This window comes from Melitaea cinxia, chromosome 30, assembly GCF_905220565.1.
Source record: "Melitaea cinxia chromosome 30, ilMelCinx1.1, whole genome shotgun sequence".
NCBI lineage: Eukaryota > Metazoa > Arthropoda > Insecta > Lepidoptera > Nymphalidae > Melitaea > Melitaea cinxia.
In genome coordinates this window covers 5,445,053-5,470,400 of record NC_059423.1, presented here as the reverse complement: position 1 = coordinate 5,470,400, position 25,348 = coordinate 5,445,053, and the positions used below count along the sequence as shown (strand labels likewise).

At 36.2% G+C, this 25,348-nt stretch overlaps 1 protein-coding gene across 1 annotated transcript; it reads right to left on the bottom strand.

The window, feature by feature from the left end:
* Nucleotides 1-1,231: 1,231 nt before the first annotated feature.
* LOC123668115 (fatty acyl-CoA reductase wat-like) lies at nt 1,232-17,412 on the bottom strand. The gene is made up of 10 exons (XM_045601908.1): nt 17,276-17,412; nt 12,054-12,147; nt 11,613-11,735; nt 9,281-9,435; nt 8,721-8,837; nt 7,390-7,499; nt 7,070-7,131; nt 5,207-5,423; nt 2,595-2,775; nt 1,232-1,511 (listed from the first exon to the last, which is right to left on the bottom strand). The coding sequence occupies exons 1-10, from the start codon at nt 17,410-17,412 to the stop codon at nt 1,265-1,267; spliced, it is 1,443 nt and encodes a 480-aa protein (XP_045457864.1). The 3' UTR covers nt 1,232-1,264.
* Nucleotides 17,413-25,348: the final 7,936 nt, after the last annotated feature.

Genomic DNA, 25,348 nt, shown 5'->3' with positions numbered 1-25,348 from the left:
TGAAATACACAGGCCGAAGATGGGCAGCGGCGTCTTCGGTGCAACAAAAGCCAGCCCTGCGGTCACCAACCCGCCTGCCCAGCGTAGTGACCATTGGAAAAACACATGAGTTCACGCTATTTTGGTGCGAATTTGTGGAGGCGTATGTCTAGCAGTGGCCTCCGATAGGCTGAAGTTACATAATATCTGTCACTACCGTAATTCCGCATAAAGATATTACTATTGTATTCTGTTTTTGTGTATTTATTGTAAATTTTAAATTCACTTAAAATAAAAGAAGTGAACATCATTTTATTTATGTTATCAATCATCCCAAAATTTTAATCTGTATATATATAAAAGCTGATTGTCTCACTAAAACTCGACAATGACTGGACCGATTTGGCTTATTTTGATCTTGAAACATTTGTGAAAGTTCAGGAAAGGTTTAAACGATAAAAAACGTAATAGATCAGGGTCGAGAATTTTTTAAACAAAAAAAAATATAGTAGGATGGAACCTATTGAAAAAGGAAGAGAATAAAACGAAAATGAAAGGCAAAAAATTACGGGCGATGTCGATGTGAGGTCGGAAAGTGGTGGGAGGGTTTTAAGAGTAAGAAACGGTTTATCTCAATTTCCGGCCAAATTATATCTTCCGTCTTATAGAAAAAAAGATAAATGGCAAGATCAAGAATAAAAAGATCTACAACTTTAGTACTTACCATGTACTTACATGTGAAAAATAAAAAAAAACCGAGTTTTTGGTATTTTATTTTTCTTTTACATTTTTTTTTAAGAAATCTAGTGAAACTTAACTTTGTATGTCCCAAGCATACTGTTTTTTTTTTTTTGTATTTAAAATATTTATTTTTTCACCTTAATTCATTTAGATCTCAATAACGAAAAAGAACTAATTTTCAATCGAAAATTCTCACGTCAAAATATCAGTTTTTTTTTAGAGTCTGCTTTTTGTTCGTTGAAATCTCTACTATCTGGTGGTGTAAAAAAAATATACATTACTATGGTAGTTTCAGAAAATGCAAAAAGACGTCTACAATATTATGAAAAAAAATTTAGTCCATCAAAAGGTATTTGATGTGAGAAGTGGGGAAGGGGCTCAGAGGGTCTGGGCCTTACTACATGTTATTTCTTATTTAATGTATAATAAGCCCGTAATTTATTTTTCCTTTCATGTTCGTTGTATTCTATTACTTTTCCAATGAGATTCATAAAAAAAAAAACGAAAACGATATAATGTAGTATTTTTAATCGAAAGTGTTTCCTCATACCTTGAGGGTTTTTGTCTTCAGCGAATCCGTTAAAATATACTGCCTAAGTCCTTTGATGTAAATTATAAAGTATTCCTTCCAATCCAACGAGCTCACGTCAAAGTTAAAAGTACGTTTGTCGACGTCGCAGAGTTCCTTGAAAAGTTTCTGAGTATTGTCGTTACTGAATTTCCATTCTCGAATTCTAAAATAGTCGGTTACCGCTATAAATTTTGCTATTTTCGTATAGGCTTTGACTAACCTGAAACAAAGATAAACATTGTTAATACTTGTTAAGTATTATAATTGGAGCTTACCCCTTAAGTATCGATTGTCATATAAGGCCCCCGTATGAAAAAAATATGAGGAGTAAAATTTACTGAACGAATTACTTCGTTACGTTTCTCGTAACGCCATCTAGATCCGATACATGGTGTTATTTGATGCGTTTATTTACCATTAGATATGGTATTAATCTTTTTCTTACACTAGTAAGCCTTTTTTATTCCTATTTAGACAGTCAATCTGGAGTTAAGCTCCAGTCGTGCGTCGGAGGACATGCACACACATACAAATACACACACACACACACACACACACACACACACACACACACACACACACACACACACACACACACTTTTATTTATTTATTTACTAGCTGAAGTAATATCATTTATTTTTTCCAATGTATTATTTATTTATGTTTTTACTTTAAAATATTAATTATTTTTATGTTATTAATTAATTATTATTATTAATCAAATTTTATTTATTAACTTCTAATAATTAACTATTTCCTATTACTTACGGCTGTTCCACTGTGTAGAAATGGACTCCCAGCTAGACTGTCCTGATAACTGTATATATACTAAGTGCGCTTAAAAACATTAATAGCGCGATTCAGACTCAGTTCGCGTAATTTCTTTAAAGCTATCCTGATCTGGACCGGACCGGGTCCTGATCCAGTATGCCTTACCATACTTGATTATATTTTACATCAGGCTATCCTGATCTGGACCGGACCGGGTCCTGATCCAGTATGCCTTACCATACTTGATTATGTTTTACAGCAGTCTATCCTTGTCTGGGCCAGACCTGGTCCTGATAGAACTTGCCGGATCCGGCATACCACATTGTATCCTGATCCGGTCCAGATACATGATCTGGTGGAGCCTGACCTTTTTTATAGTCGGGACCCTCTGGCGCCCCCGCGCTGGAGTGTATCCATGATGGATTTTCACCACGTTAAAAAAAAGGAAAGGTGAACCATAAATATAGTTTACAAAGAGTTCCTAAATGTTTGTAATATAATGATTGTACTATTGCAACTGCTATTACTTACATGCGTTTCTTGCCGATCGTCACCAGAAATGCATCGACTATGTAAGCCGGGATCCAGTGTAGGACTAAGTTCAACAAGCGGTAGAAAAATGCATACGGCATAAGGATGAAGAGATAAGGATATATAGGTTTGGTCGACGGAGCTTCTAAGTCGTACGCTTTGGTGTATTTGACGAATAACTCTGTAATAAGTAGTATAATGTAAGTTTTATAAAGGACAAAAATAGTACATAGTATTTCCTTTCACACATATGTAGGTGTAACATATTTAACTTCCGAGATAAATATGTATCCCAAATTCTATTTGACGACCCGTTGACGCAGCGGTCACAGCGCTGCGCTTGCGGTCGTGGGTTAGATCCGCGCTCGCAACAAACATTCGTATAGGACTACAGGTCACACAGACGTTTTTTGTGATCTGGGTTTTTGTGACTGTGTATTGTGTGTGTTTCCCAACCCCCGACAAACAATCCTACTGGAGGCCATAAGTGTGAGACGCTTATTAATTTATTAATTATATATGTGACAACCGTTCTGATGCAGTGGTGCGCGTAATGTACCTATAAGATTCGTTAAATATTTACGCCACTTTATCTTAGGCTCCACATTCAACAACACCCCAGCGCCAAAATACTTTGAACACTGGCTAGTGAGCGAGTATTGACTCACTATATTTTACTACCTCTACATGTGTGTTGGAAGAGAGGGGACGCGCGATCAGTTTATGACTCGTAATTAGTTATTTTATTTGGCTAATATTTGTACTATTTCTATCACCAAACTACATTATATAGTTGAGCACAGAATAATCTGAAATATATCGTAATCAAGAATTAATATCGAGTTTCAATTGTCTCCGCTACTCCTAAAACCACTACATACCTAGATCATATCCGGTATTACCGATTCACGTTTAGGCCATATATTTCTACAAATATTTGGTTTTGGTCTATGATTATATGTTTTAGGTCTCCCCATCGTACTTCATCATTCCAGCCTATTGCAGTCCACTGCTGGACATAGGCCTCCACAAGTTCGCGCCAAAAATACGTGAACTCATGTGTTTTACCCATAGTCACCACGCTGGGCAGGCGGGTTGGTGACCGCAGGGAAGAACGTAATTTCGAATTTTTCGAAGAAAGTAAATTTTTCTGTCCCGGTTGTTATCAGAAATCGTTATAGCGATTGTTACTCGTGCTAGAGAAACTGCCCACATCTTTTGTGCAGCAGCGTGGATTAAGCTACCTTTCTCCTACACTCAGCTGTGGGACGTTTGTCGCGTCGATTCGCGATATTCCATAGACAACCCAGCTATGACATGTAACATCACTATATTTTGACAGCCCACCAATTTACCGACCTGTCTGTGAGTATGACATATTTCTTTCTTTTCACATGCGGGTGATCGGCGAAGGTGGACGCGGATTTATAAATGAAAGTAAATAGTGTTTAAAGTAGAGTGTTTTACCTTTATAACAATAAATTGTTATTTAAACTAAAGCCAGAGAAGTCCAACGAGTCACCTTCACTGAAAGCTAAGTACCTAAGTATCTAAGTATTTATTTTATTTATTTATTTTATACTTTATTGTACACCACAAATATATTACAAACAAAGCATAAAGATAGTTACAGACAGTGAAGTACAATGGGCGGACTTATGGCTAATTAGCCATTTCTTCCAGACAACCCATAATATAAGCATATATAAGCCGTTAAGTATTTGGGTTTCTACCGAAGTATTTAAGATTGAGTTTCTAAGTATATAAGAATCTATCCTCTAAATGTTAACCGTTTGATTATAGTTCGATATATGACATATATGACTTCTGGTTGTTAATAAATGCAGGTACATAATGAATGATGTCTTCCTAGACAAACTATACTGAAGAATGTCTTCCTTGACTAACTATACTGAAGGGTGTCTTCCTTGACACACTGAGAATGGCACCTCGGTTGGTGCAGGTTGTGGTGCTTGACGCACCAGAGAATGTAGGACCTAATGAATTCCCTTTGAGGGACAAGGACCCCTTGTATTGGGGCAAGGTTTAATGAATTCCCTTTGAGGGACAAGGACCTCTTGTATTGAGGCAAGGATTAATGAATTCCCTTAGAGGGACAAGGATCACTAGCTTGAGATGGTTTCACTATGGACACAAGGAATTCCCTCTACAAGGGACAAAGGTTGTTAGGACTAAATATAACCGTGTGGCATGAAGGTGCCAGCCATATCTCGAACTATACCATGAATCTATTGTTTACAGAAACCCAAAGAGAAACGAGGTGACTCTGACCACCCCGGTGGTCAGAGGTCTGACCTCATGTGCCAATGGCGTTGCATACAGCAGCGTCATTGGTATTTTTAAACTTACAGGATGCGAAGCAGATCTCATTGACATGACTAGACATCTCGAGTCATTGGTAACGGAACAGACTGGAGAAGGTACCGGATCATGAACTTAGGTGAGTGTGAACACTCGATTTCTGAAATTTATTATCCAGACAATATCCTTTTGTCGCGGTAGAAGTCTGGAAAGCATCATGAGAACAATAATGTAGATAAAACGTCGCGACAACGTTACTGGATTCGGTTCAGTTCGATCTGATATCTTACCATATGTGATGGGTTTTTCTACCGAGGATACACTGTTATACACCATTGGCAGTTGATCCACTGGCGTTTCTTCGTGGTTACGAAGATAAGTCTTAGCGGTCTTCCAAGCGACAGCAAGGCAACCGTTCACCACGAAGTCACCTGGGATCATATCAGCTACAGCCTTTGGGTCACAGTTCAGAACACGCAGAAGACGAACAGCCATGCCAACAATCGCCTAGACAATAAAATGATTTTGTAGATTAGTTCCTATTATTGTTATTCGTTTACTTTATTATACAGTATTATAAAAATCTATTGAAATCAGGTGAAAGTAATGCTACATAGCAGTAATAGGAGATAATCGTAGGCGTTTAAAAGGAATGCGTTGATGTAAAATGAAATGGTGAATTGACCAATTTCCACCCAATCGAAACTTCGTAAAATGCATTAGGGATTTATAATATGAACTGACGTATAATCCACCATATTATGGTCAGCTGACTTTTTTTAACCGACTTCCAAAAAAGGCGGAGGTTCTCAATTCGACTGTATTTTTTTTATGTATGTTACATCAGAACTTTTGACCGTGTGGACCGATTTCGACAATTTTTTTTAATCGAAAGGTGGTGTGTGTCAATTGGTCCCATTTAAATTTATTTGAGATCTAACAACTACTTTTCGAACTATATCTAATAATGCGTTTTTACTTGACGCTTTTTTAGTCGACCTATGTTGTATTATACCGCATAACTTTCTACTGGTTGTACTGATTTTGATAATTCTTTTTTTGTTGGAAAGGAGATATCCCTAGTTTAGTACCATGATAAGGAAACCAGGATCTGATGATGGGAACCCAGAGAAATCACGGGAAACTCTTGAAAATCCGCAATAACTTTTTACTGGGTGTACCGATTTTAATAATTTTTAATTTAATCGAAAGCTGACGTTTGTCATGTGGTCACATATAAATTTTATTGAGCTCTGATATCTACTTTTTGAGTAATCTTTGATAACGCGTAGTTACTTGACTATTTTTTCGTCGATCTACGTTGTATTATTCTTCGATGTAATTGAAGTCGGTTTTTTTTTTCGTTTGCGAGCAAACACAATTATTTATTATTCCCTATTCCTATTATCCTATTATGTACTTTCCTATGTTGTGTTATTGGATATAATTGAAATCGGACTTTTTTTCGTTTGCTCGCCAATATAATTATTATAATGTAAAAACTAAACTAAACTATTAACCTTTTACAATTTTTAATTGAAATTGGACATATTTTACTAGCGATAAATCAAAAATTAAATGCTCAAATATATTTACAACTAGTTGTGTCCGCGAATTCGTACGCGTGAAATTTAACAAAAAGTTGTTTTTCAGTTCGCAGTCTTATAAAATGAATATATTTTTAAAATAAAAGTATCCTAAGATACTCCTTATTAAATCAGCTATCTGCCAGTGAAAGTCCCGTCAAAATCAGTCCAGCTGTTTCAGAGATTAGCCGGAACAAACAGAGAGATAAAAATTGTAAACAGTGTTCTTTTGGTATACGTATCGTGGATACATCCAAATGCATTTAGTAAAAAGAGGTTATTTTAATATTAAAAACAGACACCCTCTGTGACAGCGTCTGCCCTCTAGTGGATAATACAGCTCACTGCGTTATAGTAAAAGTGGCCATTTGATCGATAGTCACCGAATAGTTTGACCTAATTTCGATAGATGGCGTTGCGACAAAGTTATTACTTGTGTTGTATGTTAATTTGCAACCGAAGTTGCTTTTTTTTCGTTTGCGAGCAAACAATTATTATTTAAAAATTAAACTAAACTATCAACCTTTTAAAAATTTAACTTAAAAGTAAATAAATTATTTTACTTACACCAGTTGGTCCGTATAGATTATCTGTCCATCCAGGCACAGGCTCCTTATAGGTTGATAAAACTGTAAGAAAACAATATATGATGATAAATAAGCGCCTGGAATTAGGGGTAGGGGTAGGCAGAGACCACTATTTTCCACTTGCTACGACCTTTACACACTTCTTTCGCTTCGTTCTCTTTCATTATTCCTTCATACAAGCTCTTCGGTTTAGGTTACTTTTTTCAAGACGTCCCTTATTTGGTCTCGAAACGTATGCCTAGGTCTACTAATATATTATATAATATAATAGTCCAATCTAGAGTAGTACAAAGTTATTACCTATAGACGGTCTAAACAAAGCGACCGGAAGAACCTTTGAATATGTTCGGACTATGTCTTCAGCTGCCGCCTTTGTGTACACGTAAGTGTTTGGATAGTCACCCAGTAATCTGTAATCAAGTTTTATTTGTTAACAACGACTTCTGTAAATTAGAGTTCTTAAAATATTTACAAATATTGCTATTTGGTATACTAATTGGTAGGAAGCCGATCTCCTATTTCTTCTTAAGAAAAATTTATTGTTCAGTTCGCAGTTATAAAATAAATAAATTTCTAAAAAAAATAGCCTAAGTTACTTCTTACTGCGTCAGCTATCTGATAGTGAAAGTCCGGCTAAAATCGGTCTAGCCGCTTCAGAGATTAGCCGGAACAAACAGACAGACAGACAATAATTGTAAAAAATGTAATTTTGGTATATGTACCATGTATACATCCATACGCATTTAGTAAAAAGCGGTTATTTTAATATTACAAAAAGACACTTCAATTTTATTTATTTTGTACAGATATATCGAGAACGAAAAGATGAGATAAATATATTGTATATTTATTGTCTACTAATGTCTACATTTAACCTAAGACTAATTTTTATATCCACTCTCAAGCACCATCTTTTACACAAATGTGGTAGTCAAACCTCTGGCATGCAGAGCCCTCTCTGTTACCCGACTTAAGGTATCATTTTATTTCTCAAGGAATTGATTTGAAAAAACCAGTATCAGTAAAGATTTATTGAAAACTACAAAATAACTGAAAAACTGTGTATAAAGATTAATTTCGCTCATTACGTGAACAATGCACTAATTTGATTATTTCAGTTAAATTATTTTTTCAATAAACACAACACATAATAATCATGATATACCTTTTTAAAATCTTTGTATTGTGCCCTTCAATTTGATACCCATATTGTATGTGTTGTATTCGAGAAAAAATTGTTTTTTCATTAACTACAATGGCTTCGCGCAGCCGCCATGTTTGATTTTTTTTTTAATGTCACCTATCTAAGAACACTTGGGCAGCTAAGACGAACCTAACGATACCTCAATTATGTAAATCCGTTCAGTGGTTCTGGAAATATGAGGTAGTAAAGAATATTACATACATACATACAAGATACGCGCGAAAAACATAACCCTTCCTTGGCAGTCGGGTAAAAAGTGACAATACACATATCAAATTACCACCGAATTTGGAGCGTGGATTCAATTGAAAAATTCGGACGAGGAACAAGAGTTATTATTTTAAAACTTGCAGAACTAAGTAAATCTATGCAGTAGATTTTATGTAAAAACCAGCGATACTTAGCTCATATATTGAAAATGTCTTACCCTGGAGTTATGGCGTTTAATAATTTTTCATCCATGTATTCAGCAATTTCAATCAGCTTCTCTCCCGGTATAACACTTTCGTAGAATACCTCGTCAATGTCTTTTCTCGTGCAGTTACTGGAATTATAAGAATGATAATAAATACCTAATTTCTACCAACTAAATAACGTAACCGACTGTTAAGTTTATTCGTTTTGTTATCTTGTTGCTATTCGAACGAAGACTTTAAAGCTTAATATTTTACGTTCTTACTGTGTGTTGATAGAAGAGTTTTAAATGGATATATTTATAACTCAGAATTTCCTGAATCTATTTTTAACAAATATTATTTTTTGCTCAGGAACAATTAACTACTCAAGTGGATGCCATGGATGAGTTAGTACATTTAATAAGCTTTTAGTAATACTAAATCGGTTTGGGCTGCGTCGTCTCATCTTACTTTCAACTTACAACTTCCAACTTGTATTGCCAAATGTAAGACACCTACTGTAACAGGACCTTACAGACACCGATAAATCTTACTGGGTAAAATACAGTCATGATACTGTTGTAAAATTTACCTGTAAGCGGTTGATATGTGAACGTGAGCGCGCAATTTCTTGCAAGCTCGTGCAAGGTTCAATATTTCTCGCGTTCCGCGCACGTTGATCTTGACTGCTGTTTTTAAGCTTTCATCGAATCTCAAAGTCGCTGCGCCGTGGAATATAAAATTTACCTGTAATTCATTTACGATATGTATGAGAATTGAACTGGAGTTAACTTTATCCTACAACTTGCTGTGCCCAACGATCTCGTGAGAAGTAAGGAATAAGAAGCAGCCTATGTGTAATTCTTGATCGCCAGCTATCTTACCAAGTTTCATTCGACGTCATTTGACCTATTCGATGTCATCGCACCTCGAATCATACAAGTATTAGTTTCAGAGTCACGTTAGGGCTCTTGCTTCTGTGTGTAGTCATTTGTTTCTTTTTTTATGAGTGTGTACTATAATGGAAGAAGGCTCTGTCAAAGGACAAACTTGACTAAGTTAAACTTAAACTAATTTGACTAACTTTTCTGCGTCATTTCTAACCAATAAATAAATTAAATTTTTACAGTACATATAATACATATAAAGTTACACACACTAAGAAATTTACATAAAATATATAATAATATATAGTTATTATTGTGAATAAGTTATTCCGAACCTGTTCACGACTCAATAGATATATCAATTAGAAGTAGGCAGCTATTATTAATAGTTACTTCAAAAAGATCTTCACACGCATATTTAGATATTTAGTGTATTTATCGCCAATCAAATCACGCTTCATAAGTTTGTACCACTTTTTCCTTCACTTTAGGCTATCGCAGTCCACTACTGGACATAGGCCTCCCCGAGTTCACGCCAAACACCCTGGTTTTCCGCAATTCTCATCCAGCCACCACTGGCAATCTTACGTAGATCGTCAGCCAACGGGCTGGAAGGCGTCCCACACTGCGTTTGCCAACACGCGGTTTCCACTCCAGGACACGTCTGCTGTAAGACCATCGATCGTGCACACAGGTAACCAGCCCACTGCCACTTCAACTTGCTAATTCTGTGGGCTGTGTCGGTTACTTTCGTTCTCTCGTAGATAGTTTAATTTCTGATCGTATCTTTAAGAACGACCCCAAGCATAGCTGAGCGACTTGAAACTTGTAGACTAATCCCCTCATCAGTCTCCACAACTCGGCACCGTATGTTAAAACAGGCAAAACGCTTTGTTCAAAGACTTTTGTCTTCAAGCATTGCGGAGTCTTCGAAGTTAAGAACTGAAGAAGCCCGCCAAATGCCGCCTGCCCAACCAAATCCTCCCATCAGTTTCCTTCTCGAAGTAGTTTCGGTCTAGTTGAACGGTGTAACCTAAGTAGACATAATCCTAAAGAAATTCAAACAACTTCGTTAAGGATACCATTGACTGATTACCGGTGTCGGTATAACTTGGTTGTTAAACATAATTTTCGTTTCGTCCAAATTTATACCGAGACCGGTTCGTCGAAAGGACTCGTTTAAACCGCCTAGCATTTGGGCTAGCTTATCCAACGTCACCGCAAACATGACGATACCGTCTGCGAGACGAAGGTGAGAGATGCATTCGCCATTGACGTTGATGCCTCGTTCTCCCCAATACATTGTCTTACAGACATTCTCCAGTGCAGTGGTGAACATTTTATATCTCCCTGTCTTAACCCATGCCGGAGAAAAATGGGTCTTGTTCTCTGGTCTTGGATACGAACGGTCATCGTGTCGTACATACATCTCTTTACTTCGATATATCACCTTTCTTTTTCCTTTTTGTGCGAGTGTGCTTTAGACCTCACGACTAACGTAAAACTTCTAAAATCCATCTAACTTATATATTTCTTTTACAAATTCCGTTCGCCTCGCCCGAATACACTTTACGTAACCCTCGCGTCATGTATTCACCAGCTTACTTTTCAAGTCAAGCGTGCGTAAAGACGTTTTGCTTAAAAGTTATTGGGATTTTTAACTATTGTGCTTTGACATATATGAACAATACAATATTTGTAGGCATTTTTTTAAAGTTTTGCTATCGATTAATAAACAAAATACGAATTGAACGGCGTAAGCAACTACACAACAATACATTCATTCGGACGTACTCGGCGAATACGTGCTGCGTCGTCTAGGTCGAATGACGTCAGACGCTGGAGCGCCGCTTGTAACAAAATTATTTTTGCAAGCGCAACAACTAAAGTCCCATAACTTTCGCATTTCTTGAGCTATTTTATCGATTTTTTGATGTGTTTGTTTTATTTTATTTAAGTTTTTATAATTTATCCATAAAACATGGAAACTTCTTCATTATGTTAATATTAATCAGGTACAATACACGAGTACTTTACCTCATTGATTAGTTTCGTCCTGTCTTCGTCGCTTATTCCAAGATTCAGTTCTACCATATCTCCTTCAATTACTCCTATCTTTTCAATGAAATCCGGCACTTCTTTACGAAGAGTATCGAATACCTGTTAACGGAATTGGTAAATATTAAAAAATATATAAATACGACTGGGTTTGCAAATAATCGTACGGACCACCTGATGGTAAGCGGTTACTGTATAGCGTAGCCTATAAACGCCTGCAACACCAGAAGCCTCGTAAAGGCGTTGTCGACCTTACTCCCGATCCTCCCCAGGAGCTCTGCCACCTCACTCACCACAGGGACACAGCACTACTTGAGGGCAGTATTATATACATGTATTAAATACTTCATCTAACTAAAATTAAAAATTTGAGGTTTAAAGATGTTTATGTAAATAGAGTTTTCAATTAAGTTTACATACGGCATCATCAAATTGTTCTTGCAGTCTCTTCAATATACTTTTATTCTTCTTTGCTCTTGTTAAAAGATATATCTTCTTGATAGCTGGACAGCATCTGAAAATAAAATTCAGTAATAACGTAATTGAACTTAACTGAAATGACCTATAAATAGCCTGAGCTGGGCTTAAAAGTAAAGGCTATATTACTAACGAGCCATTGCCACGTTCCTAAAGATGATTGATAATTAATAAAACTATAACACTACGTTTTGCTAACTCTTAATTAAGATACTAAAATGATTTTTCTTTGCATTAAAATTCAACTAGCCCATTGACAGAGTGTGCAGTGCACCTTGTATTAGTCTCCAGGGTTTATGGGTTACTATCTACACATATATTTCTATTTATGACGATTCTAGCTTAGGTTCGATTTTAGGTCGGAGTAGATGTTTATCTTCTGTGGAATTTTTGTTCAGGCAAAATATTACGCACCAGCATTTCTATTATACAGTAGCTAAAATACTGCGCCACTAAACTAACTGTTAAATAATTTATACATCTACACATATAAATAAAATTGGAGCGTCCGCGTCTGTTGTTTCAAAATAACTGTGTTTTCCAAATCCATAACTCATACGTATTTACATTATAGTATTTATTTATTATGATACATGAAAGAATATAAATTACAATAATATTATTATTAATAATAAGTTGTACTCGTAATATGAACTTATTCGAGTTTTACCGTATAGTATTGTCGACATTATCAATAAACATTCGTTAATGCTAAAGTACATAATTCTACTATCACAGCATTAATTAATTGTATTTCGGTAACAGTACACTGTTGGGGTCTAAATTCATAAATACTTTTAAGGAATCGTTAAAAAATTCTTCACTTAAAATGTAGATATTATTTTACAAAATTCAAATTATTGATGGTAATTATATTTTAATTTATTTTTAATGTTAATAGAAACAATTTCTTTTAGAATTCATAATTGTAATGTATATATAATTTTATCTAAGAGAATTTTGTACGTTCTGCATTAGTTGATAAACCATAACTTCAATTCCACCAGAGACTTGTAAAGTTGTAGCCTAATCGACTAAAAAAAATAAACGATTTAAAATTTTTGTCTATCTATCTTTATGTTTGTCTGGGCTAATCTTCGAAAACTAGTCCCATCGTCATTGTCCACGTCTCGGTTCCGTATGTTAATACAGGCAGGACGTATTGCTCAACGCCTTTTGCTTTCAAGCATTGCGGAATCTTCGAAGTGAAGTGTGCTGTGTGGCTACGACAGTCTAGAATTTAGCCACCCCCTATCTTCCCCTGGGTGTCGTAAGAGGCGACTAAGGATTACCAAAGTTCCAATACCACCTTATTGGAACTTAAAGAGCCGACCGATGGCGGGATAACCATCCTACAGCTGGTTTTTTTTTTTAATACCACCGAAGACGGGCACCAGCGTCTTTCGTGCAATAAAGCCAGACTTGCGGTCACCGACTGCCTGCCAAGCGTGGTAACTATGGGCGAAACCCTCAAATATATACATATATACTGATAGTATAAACCTAAAATCTCAGGAACTGCTAGTTCAAATCGAATAAAATATTTTTGTGTTAAGTAGCCTATTTGCCGAGGACGGCTATATGCTATTTTTTTCACTCAAATATAATGCGTTTGAAACCGCAGGGCCCAGCTAGTCTGTGATATAAACTTTTTTTTTATTTTCTGGCAAATTCCACATATATATATACATTTTCTGTACCCGTTAAAAAATTATAATGACGTCAACTGTAATTGTGTTACAATAAAAATGTTCACATTATTTTTTATTATTACAAAGTACAGCACTATTTGCAATTCAATTTTGTTTGTAAAATGACATTAGAGGTTATAGTTTCGAGTAGTTATAAACGACAACTCCGCTTTATACCTATTAGCTTATAAACCGCTTAGTTTAAACCTACTAGCGACCCGCCCCGGCTTCGCACGGGTGCAAAAACTATCAGTGTTCCCTATATTATACATGAATTATACATATAAACCTTTCTCTGGAATCACTATTTACTACACAAAGCCGCATCAAAATCCGTTGCGTAGTTTTAAAGATCTAGGCACACAGACAGCGGGAAGTGACTTTGCTTTATACCATGTAGTGATAATTAAAACACACTCTTTACTGTTATTGTATGGTATACTTGAAATATGGTGTATACTTTTTTTGGTGTTCTAATAAATAAATAAACAAAATCTAATATATATGTAGTCTTTCGACTATTTTGGAAGGTCCTTTTCTATATTTGCAGGGCGCGGGCGTAGGTTATACTCACACTCTTTACAATATTATGTAGTACTTAAAAAGATCATAACAAAATTGTAACGTCCACCGAACACGTGTCTATCGTGTGGCGGAGGGAGTAACTCAGAGCAGTGCCTAGGACTTGCGACCCAGGTGTAGGTTTAAGGAGATCTCCTTTGAGATACGTATCAACGCTCACCTTCACTGCTCGAGTTATACGCCTCGCCTAGCCAAATTAATCGTAATAGATAACAATTAATTCGTTTGCACAAATTAATTATGAATGAGTCTAGGTTAAGCTACTAGCAGGATACAACAAATGTATCGTGCCAAGCCAGAGCCAAGACTGCCTTAGCGGCAGTTGCACTGCTCGTTTTGTACACGTCAGAATAGCTTGAATAATATAATAAGTGAGGGTAGTTGACTATCGAATAATTGCGTACGACAGTGCAATTGCTGACACGGCCAACCCTGACAATCGCACGACCTCGTGCGTCCATGTCGTGCATCCGCCAACTCGGCGTTACTACTCTCGACCTACCGACCAACAGTAACGGGTGACATTAATAACTGTTCGGCTATTCCTGACCAAAACGCTGAGACCGTAATTCACTAGCGGGTCGGGCGTGCTAGGCCCCTTCGCCCCCACTCTATAGCGTGGCCCGGGCGTACAAGGCCCCTTCAACCAGCTTACCAACCGTGGGTCGGGCGTGCTAGGCCCCTTCACCCTCACTCTGTAGCGTGGCCCGGGCGTACAAGGCCCCTTCAACCAGCTAACAACCGTGGGTCGGGCGTGCTAGGCCCCTTCACCCTCACTCTGTAGCGTGGGCCGGGCGTACAAGGCCCCTTCAACCAGCTAACTAACCGATAAGAATATTACAGAACGACCGAAAAGAACTAAAATACCGATGTACCCACTAATAAAAGAAAATAAAACGATGATCGATGTACCCACTAATCACCACAAAATAATGCAACTAACTTGCACACTCGCTAAAAACAGATGTATCGTCAGGAGGTGGGCCTATAACTTCAGCTATTTTCTGACATAGCTTCCATACCGAAAGCGAAGAGAGACATTTCTTCGTTCAATGTAACTAACTAAATTAGTTAAATTTTGAAAGTGGGGGTGGATCTTATCCCACTTCTGATGTAGTCTTTCGACTATTTTGGAAGGTCCTTTTCTATATTTGCAGGGCGCGGGCGTAGGTTATACTCACACTCTTTACAATATTATGTAGGTAGTACTTAAAAAGATCATAACAAAATTGTAACGTCCACCGAACACGTGTCTATCGTGTGGCGGAGGGAGTAACTCAGAGCAGTGCCTAGGACTTGCGACCCAGGTGTAGGTTTAAGGAGATCTCCTTTGAGATACGTATCAACGCTCACCTTCACTGCTCGAGTTATACGCCTCGCCTAGCCAAATTAATCGTAATAGATAACAATTAATTCGTTTGCACAAATTAATTATGAATGAGTCTAGGTTAAGCTACTAGCAGGATACAACAAGTGTATCGTGCCAAGCCAGAGCCAAGACTGCCTTAGCGGCAGTTGCACTGCTCGTTTTATACACGTCAGAATAGCTTGAATAATATAATAAGTGAGGGTAGTTGACTATCGAATAATTGCGTACGACAGTGCTATTGCTGACATATAAAATTCTCGTGTCGCGGAGTTTGTAGTAAAACTCCTCCAAAAGGGCTTGACCGATTCTCATGAAATTTTGTGTGCATATTGGGTAGGTCTGAGAATCGAACAGCATCTATTTTTCATCCCCCCAAATGTTAAGGGTAGTCTACCCCTAAATTTTTTTGTTTAATTTTTTGATAAATTATTTATTTTTTATTTAATTATGATTTGGCGTTGAAAAATATACAACCCTAAATTTTCACCCTTCTACCGCCAACCCCTATTTTAAATTGCGTTTAGCGGCAAGACAATGTTTGCCGAGTTAGCTAGTAAATAAATATGTATGTAGGAAAGAAGGAGGTCAGACTAGTTAATTCCAATGTAAGGTAATACAAGATAGTTATTAGTTAACGGGGAGATTAACTTCTTAGCATTCGATGGATTTATCGTGAGGGCGTCGATTCCATCGTGTGGCAGAGGGAAAAACTCTGAACAGTTCCCAGGACTTGCGACCTACGTGTAGGTTTAAAGAGACCCCCTTTGAGATGCGCATCAACGCTCACCTTCACTGCACGAGTTGCCCGCAATGCCTAGTCGAATCGTGATATAATATGTAACAATTAATTCGATCGCAAAAAGTAATTATTTAAAGAGTCTAGGTTAAGCTACCAGCAGGATACAACAAGTGCACCATGCCAAGCCAGAGCCAAAACTACCTTAGTTACGGTTGCATTGTTCATTTTATACACGTCAGAATGACTCGAGTAATAGAATGAGTGAGGATAGGTGACTATCGAACGATGTGGCAGGTGGCGTGATCGGTGCATCTGTTGTTTATAAATTCCTTGCTAATTACCTACGACAGCGTAAGTGCCAACAAATACATTTAAAAAAACTGTAATCGTTCAATGTTCATCTAATGCCTACCAATTATTTCTTTGCATTTTCTGACAACATTTACCATAGAAATGTTTTTACACACTCAGAAAGTAGAGAAATCAACGAACAAAAATCTTACCGACTTTTTTAAAAAAATTGAAATTCTGACGTGAGAATTTTGTATTGAAAATTAGGGTGCTTTTTCGATATTGAGGTCAAAGTATGGTGAAAAAATAAATATATTCAATCAAAAAAAATACTGTGTTTTGGACATAAAAAGGTAAGTTATCACCAAATTTCGTAAAAAAAAAGTCGCTGTAATGGTAATGTCGAAGTACCTCAGTCGGGTTGCTCCATATTTGAGCAGAAAATTTCCTGCTGTGCCCTACCTAAGTTTATTTACAGTAGTAATAAGCTTACCTCAGTAATTTTTCGATGAGTAGTTTTCCCAAGAAACCAGTCCCACCAGTCAAGAAGACCGTCGCTCCGACGAATATTTTGCTAATCTGAGATTCAGACAAATCATCTTCGACGCCACCTTTTAATTTTTCGGCCATCTTGACATGAGTCTGCCTAGCTAGCGCCATCTATGAAACAAAATATAAACTATGCTGTGTGGGTGTAATGTCATAACGGAAACGTCTTGCTCAAATTTCGGAGCAATTTGGAACAGATCTCGATAAAATTTGAATAAAAGAAAATCATTATAATCGGTACACCCAGTAAAAAGTTATTTGATATCACAGGAAAGTAGGCAGGTAGGTAATTTTTTAATTTGTACGATTTTATTTTTGTGTTACCTTGGGTCTTTTGGGTCTCTGTAAAGAACTCACTATAGACGGCGCCACGGTTCGCTTAAACCGAAAATAAAAATCATCATATCAAAAATTTCGCTCTAGCGGGTACATCGTTCCATAGCTTAATTGGCTAGAGCGTCGATACGGTCAGTCGGAGACGCGGGTTCGAACCCCGCTGGAGCGTTCAATTTTTGATATGATATTCAAAAATGTTTAGACCTTGAAGTTAATTAATATTGTCAATTAAAATAACAACGTTCGTTGATCAAGATCACTGACTTTATTTAAAAAAAGAACAGGATACAGATAATAACTTGTTTACAAGTCTATTAAGAGATGGTGGTAGTGGTAGCAACTATATGTATATTTTGATACTTGCAACACCAATTGACCTTTTACCAATATTGTGGCAAACAAGCGTACGGTCCATCCGATGGTAACCGGTTACCGTATGTTTGGACGCTTGCAATAATAGGACCATACCACCACTGTCAATGCTCTGAATACCTAATGTGTGGGTAACACAAAAATAAAATCGTACATAATAAAATCATCATATCAAAAATTTCGATCTAGCGGGTATATCGTTCCATAGCTTAATTGGCTAGAGCACAGACACAGTCAGTCGGAGATGGAGGTTCGATCCCCGCTGGAACGGTAGATTTTTGATATGATATTAAAAAATGTTTAGGTAATTTTTTATTATTCTATCTCGCGAAATTAGATTTTTATTACAAGCATAAAATAATACTATTACTTAAGCGAGTGGGACTTAATCATCATCACCATCATCATCATTACAGCCTATACAGTCCAATACTGGACATAGGCCTCCACAAGTTCACGCCAAAAACAACGTGAAATTATGTGTTCTGCCCATGGTCACCGCGCTGGGCAGGCGGGTTGGTGACCGCAGTACTTGGCTTTGTCGCACCGAAGACGGTGCTGCCCCTCTTCGGCCTGTGTATTTCTAAGCCAGCAGTTGGATGGTTATCCCGCCATCGATCGGCTTTATAAGTTCCAAGGTAGGAGCGGAACCGTGCTATCCCTTAGTCGCCTCTTACGACACCCACAAGAAGAGAGGGGGTGGCTATATTCTTTAGTACCGTAGCCACACAGTACTAACAGTAGTAGTTAACTCAATCATCATTTAGAAACACCCGATATATCGGCGACTTTGAAAATTGTGGTAAGTCGTTTTTATTCCACCAGATTGGCAAACAAGCGTACGGCTCATCAGACGGTAATTGGCTACCGTAGCTTATAGACGCCTGCTACACCAGAAGCTTCGCAAGCGCGATTCCGACCTTAGCCCCCCTCCCCTTATATTTAAAGGGAGAAAGCGGGACAAAATCGTGTCATCCACGCGGGGAAAACCGCGGCCAGTAAGCTCGTATAAAGTCTTAAAGTTATTCGTTATTATACCTATATAAGATTTTCTTATTTAAACACGGAGTAAATAATTTTACAGTCATTCACTTTTAAATAAACAGTGATATGGACACTGAAAATTACAACATAAAAAAATTCCAGCACTGTATTACGAATACTCTTCTTTTCATTATGAAATATGTATATGTTTTATTTTACAAACGTTTTCACTGTCATTAAAAAAAAATTCAATACATTCCTTGTTGTAATTTACATTTTTATCATATAGTTAACATAAAATAACGACTTCCACTTGTCATTTGAATAAAATAAATTTAATAGGGCAAAGGTTACTACAATTACACATTCATAATCGTATACATAGTATTGCCGTGAATATTGTTGCAAAAAAACAAACATTTTTTATTTTGCATATCACAGTGTGTTAGATTAATACTTTAAATATAAATCCATTAAAAATATATAAAGCTTATTTGAAGCCGAACTGGCTCCATACGTATCGATTTGCCAGTGAGGTCGAGAGGGTGGCGCAGAGCTTAGGCAACTCTGCGTTTTCCTGAAGAGTGTCCTAGGCGACACAGTGTCTGTTTGACACTGTCTAAATCATTTGCAATAGACGGACTAAGGCCAATGATGATGATTTGTAGTGCTCTCCATCGACTGAAATACAGTACTTTAAACGTTGAGGCCAGTTATCAATAGAAGCACACACTCTTTCTGTATGGATTGTTTCAGGTACTACAAATTATCATGGCATTTAGAGCAAGTCATACTCTCTAAAACTGACTACAAACCTACACTACTACAGATTAAGATCGGGACTAGATGACGGCCATTCTTCAGCTCTGATGAAGTTCGGAACGTTGATTTCTAACCAAGATTGGGTGGAGCTTTATATCAGCGCCGAGTCTTGCTGAAAGGACCATTCTTGGTTATTGAACATGGTGTTGCTAAGGGGCTTAACTCCTTCTCAAGAATGGTATTTTGATACACTTGAATCGATGTTTTGATACCCTTTTCACAAAAATGTGGCTCAGTCGCTCCTTCGTAGCTAACACCCCACTAAACTATCAGTGAAGTCCCCACGGGCCACGTTGTACTCTGGTGAGTAATTGGGAAGCTTCGTTAGAGTTTTAAGCATAAATAAATACGGTCATTTTGTTTGTTAAAATATTGGTCAATAGTAAAAAATGTCTCAACCGTAAACTAAATTTTTCTTTAACCTCTCTTTGCGTACCGTTTACGTATCTAGTTGTTTTGATTTTACCACCCTATTATTTTTTAATTTATCCGTTAAGAAATGACCAGTGTGTCCTTTATAGGCTGCAAGTCTCAGTCATCTTTTAAAACAGGTTCTCGACATGGTTCTGGAGATCTTTTGTTTTGGGACAGGATTTCTTTGAATTCTTTCCCTTACTGCTTTGATCACCTTTTTCATACGAACACTACGTGGACGGCTAGACCTATTTCTGTCACAAACAGAGGAGGTTTCATTGTATCTATTAATATCTCGGTACACACATTTGACTAATACCAAGCGTATGGAGATTTTTAAAAATTGTATTGAGCTCCATACCTATTTTCTGTAATGCAAACACTTCGATTCGGTTTTCTTTATCACCGCACTTCATTTTAATATCGGAAACTTATTTTACAATGTATTGGCGCGTAATTGAGAAAACCAACAATGAACAATCATATAAAAAAATTATGTGGTGTCATGGGACACCAGGTAGGAACGAAGTTCCTTCGGATAGTATAGAAGCAACACAATTTGAAAAAAAAATTGTTGAATTTTATATATATTTTCTAGTTCTTGATTTTTTTTTAATTTTGTTGATTGGTTTTTAATTAAGTACATAAAAATATTTAGGAAATTTGGTATTTTAGAAAATAACAAATACCGTAAAATAAAATAAATCAAACAAAATAATAATAATAATAATTCAAACTATTAAGTGAAATAAAAAACACGTGTGTATTCATTTTTGTCGACAGTATAAAACTACATAAATAACTTAAAAAAAGTTTACTAGTAATATTTTAGTTTTACAAACGTCATATTATACAGCCGTGTGACTGATGTTAAGTCACTTTCGTTATATATTTTGCTTAAGGTTTTTGTATCACATTTTTTTCAGTTCGGTCGCCCCGCCAAATGTCAAGCCTGCCGTAAGGAACTTCGTTCCAAGAATGGCAGATTCCAAATTCAAATGTAATATAATAAATTTGTCTGTTTGTTTATTTAAAAATAAAATGTCACTAGAATATTTTACATATTTTTTATTCTTTTTACTCTAAGCCTAAAAAAAAGATTTATGCGTTTTGAAGGGAAACCAGAGATAAAGCTGAAAGGTTAACGAGAGAGTGACACTGAGCATTAAGTTTGCCTTTTACTCCAATTGTTTAGTTTAATTTTTTTGTCAAAATGTGTATAAATTAATTAATTAATTAATTAATGAGAACCACTCCAAACCAGAAAAACTAGCTTCAATCTAAAGAAATAGTAGTTAAGTTACTTCTAAATTCAGTATATTCACTATTTTAATTAAACAGCATCAAAATCCGTTGGTCTATGTTAATAAAAACGAGTTGCTGAAATGTATATACGCGCATGACTTTCGCACCTGCCTAATTAAATTATTACCTAATTATTTAATTTTTAATTTGTTGTATAGTTTCTATGAAAGAAAATTATCAAATTTCAGTGGCTCAGCTAGTCATTTGTATAATGTTGTGCCTAGTAATAAGGTTAATTGACAATACTAAAATATTATATTTAAAACTAATCATTTTTTTTTGCATATTATTATATTTTTCATTTAATTATGTTAAATATGTCATTCGTTTTCCTTATTTAGGTTTGATAAATAAATTATATTGTTAACTACTCCGACAGACAAAAAAGTTTGTATCTTGTATAAAAATTATAATTTAAAAAAGAAATAAAAATTAAAAAAAAAGAAGATAATGAATGGATGTATAAAATTACACCTCATCCAAAAAACATTTCTATCAAACACAAAATATCGAATAAAAATAAAAAAAAATAACAAAAAAAAAAATGATATCACCTCACCCAAAAAAAAACCAAAACCCTTTTATATTATATCTCAACTCACCGACACAATATTTACAAAAACTGCGTATTAAGTATACAACCGTCCAAACTTCCTGTAACCGTCTGTAGCCAGCGACTGAATGGAAGGTCTTGAATTATGTCACTGTAGTTTTGAGCTGTCGTCTCTCCTTTCACAACAATACGTAGACAGTGTCTACTTGACACGGAGGTGGCGTTCAAGTACAAATATGGACACAGATTTTTTTTTAATTTTCCATCAGTTTTAGCAATTTTTCTAAGATACTTCTCAAAGCAACCATGAGAGGATCTGTACCAACCGGAAGAACACACTACGCCTAACATAACACAACAGTAGACACAGCCAGTTGTTATAACCACAAAGCTTACCCGTCTTTTATATAAAACTGTATAATTATCAGTATGAATATTTAGCGCTAACCGTCGACTTTACTTCAACATCATATGGATAGAGATAAAGATATTTAAAGAGTATCAAATACTGATACCGAATATAAACCGACTTCAAAAAAGGGATTAGTTCTAAATTCGAGTTATTTTTTTTCTATGTACGTAACCTCAAAACTTTTGACTGGGTATTCCAATTTCGATGATTCTTTTTTTAATCAAATAGTGATTCTGTTGAAATATAATAGAGATCTGACAAGCGCTTATAAAATTATATCTAAAAATGCTTATTAACTAGTCTATATATTCGTCAACTTATGTTGTATCCTCATAACTTGTTATTGGATATCTTAATGATTTTTAATTAATTGGAATAATCTTAATTTAATTGAAAGCTGATGCCTGTTTTTAACCGACTCCAAAACAGAAGGACGCTACTCAATTCGATCGTATATATATATATATATATATATATATATATATATATATATATATATTATGTATGTTCGGGGATAACTCCGTCGTTTATAAACCGATTTTGATAATTCTTTTTTTGTTGGAAAGGAGATATCCCTAGTTTGGTACCACGATAAGGAAACCATAATCTTATGATGGAATCCCAGAGAAATCGAGAAAAACTCTCGTAAACCTGCATAACTTTTTACTGGGTGTACCGATTTTAATGATTTTTAATTTAATCGAAAGCCGATGTTTACCATATGGTTACATTTAAATTTCATTGAGATCTGATTACAATTATTGGAGTAATCTTTGATAATGCATATTAATCTGACTATTTTTTCGTCTACTTACGTTGTATTACTTGTCGATATAATTGAAGTCGGTTTTTCTTCATTTGCCTGCAAACACAATTATTTACAATATTGTGTCTTGTAGTGGCTTGGTGACATGAACACCGAATAAGTTAATAATTAAGCATTGTTAGTGAGTTTGACCCCGTAATAACAGTATTAATGACCGCTATATATCCATTGTTAATTATACAATACAATACAATACAATACAAATACTCTTTATTGTACACTATCAGAGGAAAAATTTTACACCGAAAAAGAAAATATAGACATGTACAAAAGGCGGTCTTATCGTTAAAAGAGCGATCTCTTCCAGACAACCTCTAGCATGAAAAGGACATGACAAAAGAATTAGACGGCATGGAGGTGTACATACATAATATATACATATAATACGTAAATATAAATACATATACATATTACATATATATTTATATATCAAATATATATAAACATAATATATAAAAAATATAAAAATACGAATACGCGACATACGACAGAAGAGAGGAATACCTGCTAAAGTCATTGTCAGTAATGTATATTTGTAGTAAATTAATTTATAAACTTATAATGTGACTCATAAGTTTAAATAGTGTTTCTTTAAGTAACTTTTAAAAGTGTCTAGTGATTGTGCCCGCCTTATATTTACGGGTAAAGCATTCCACAACCGAACAGCTTGTACCGAAAAAGAGTTGGTATAAAAAGAAGAAGTATGAGAAGGAATTTTAATTATTGTCTACATTTAGATTCTTATTACATATTTTTTCCTATATCCAGCAGTGGACTGCGATAGGCTGAAATGGTGTGATGATATTTTATTAAACATTATACATAGAACTACATATTTACAGATAGTTTTGTTACAATTCATGTCCGCGTGGAATTGTGTCAAGAATGCTGGCAGCATTTCCCCGTTGAATCGCTATTCCGATTATCTGGGCAAAAAATGCACCAGCCCTCTTGTCACCAGTGAAGGCAATAAGGAGAGGAGTTATCTCATTTAAATTTTTTACCACTGCTACTTCTTAATATTAAAATCCCCTCGCAAGCACCATCTTTGGCGGCTGTGTACAAGTATCTGTACAGCGCCCTCTATTTTTTCCGGTTCCGATCACTATACAAGTTATCAGTGTCAATATTTTATTTTTTTAAAGTGAAACGCACGCTTCACGTGGAAAGTATGCTAGTGAATGCGTGACGAGAGCGTTACGAAAAGTGTGATCGTGCGAGACGAACGGAGCAAAGAAGAGAGGTGTGAGCAAACATTTTCTTTCTCTCTTTCTCTCATAACCAGTTACGTTTCGTATATGATATATACGGTATATCTCACACTCGTATTTATATACAATTAATAGAATGGTTAGCCCGTAGCCACATCAGAAGCATTTTTTTTTATGTCACTAGGTCGGCAAACGAGCGTACGGCTCACCTGATGGTAAGCGATTACCGTAGACACGTTACGTTATAGACACCTGCAACACCAGAAGCATGGCAAGCGCCTTGCCTATCCTACCTCTTACCCTGCCTGCGAGCTCTGGCTACCTTACTCACCACAGGAATACAATACTATTCAAAAGTAGTGTTATTCGGCAAAAACTCGAAATATGACAAGTAGGTACTTGATACTCAGTAAACAAAAATACTACTGTGTACTGTGTGGCTACGGTACTAAAAAATATAGCCACCCCCTCTCTTCCCGTGGGTGTCGTAAGAGGCGACTAAGGGATATAACACAGTTCCACTACCACCTCGGAACTTACAAAGCCGACCGATGGCGGGATAACCATCCAACTGTTGGCTTTGAAATACACAGACCGAAGACGAGCAGCAGCGTCTTCGGTGCGACAAAGCCAAGTACTGCGGTCACCAACCCACCTGCCCAGCGTGGTGACTATGGGCAACACACATGAGTTCACGTTATTTTTGGCATAAACTTGTGGAGGCCTATGTCCAGCAGTGGACTGTATAGGCTGTAATGATGATAATGATGATGATGAAACAA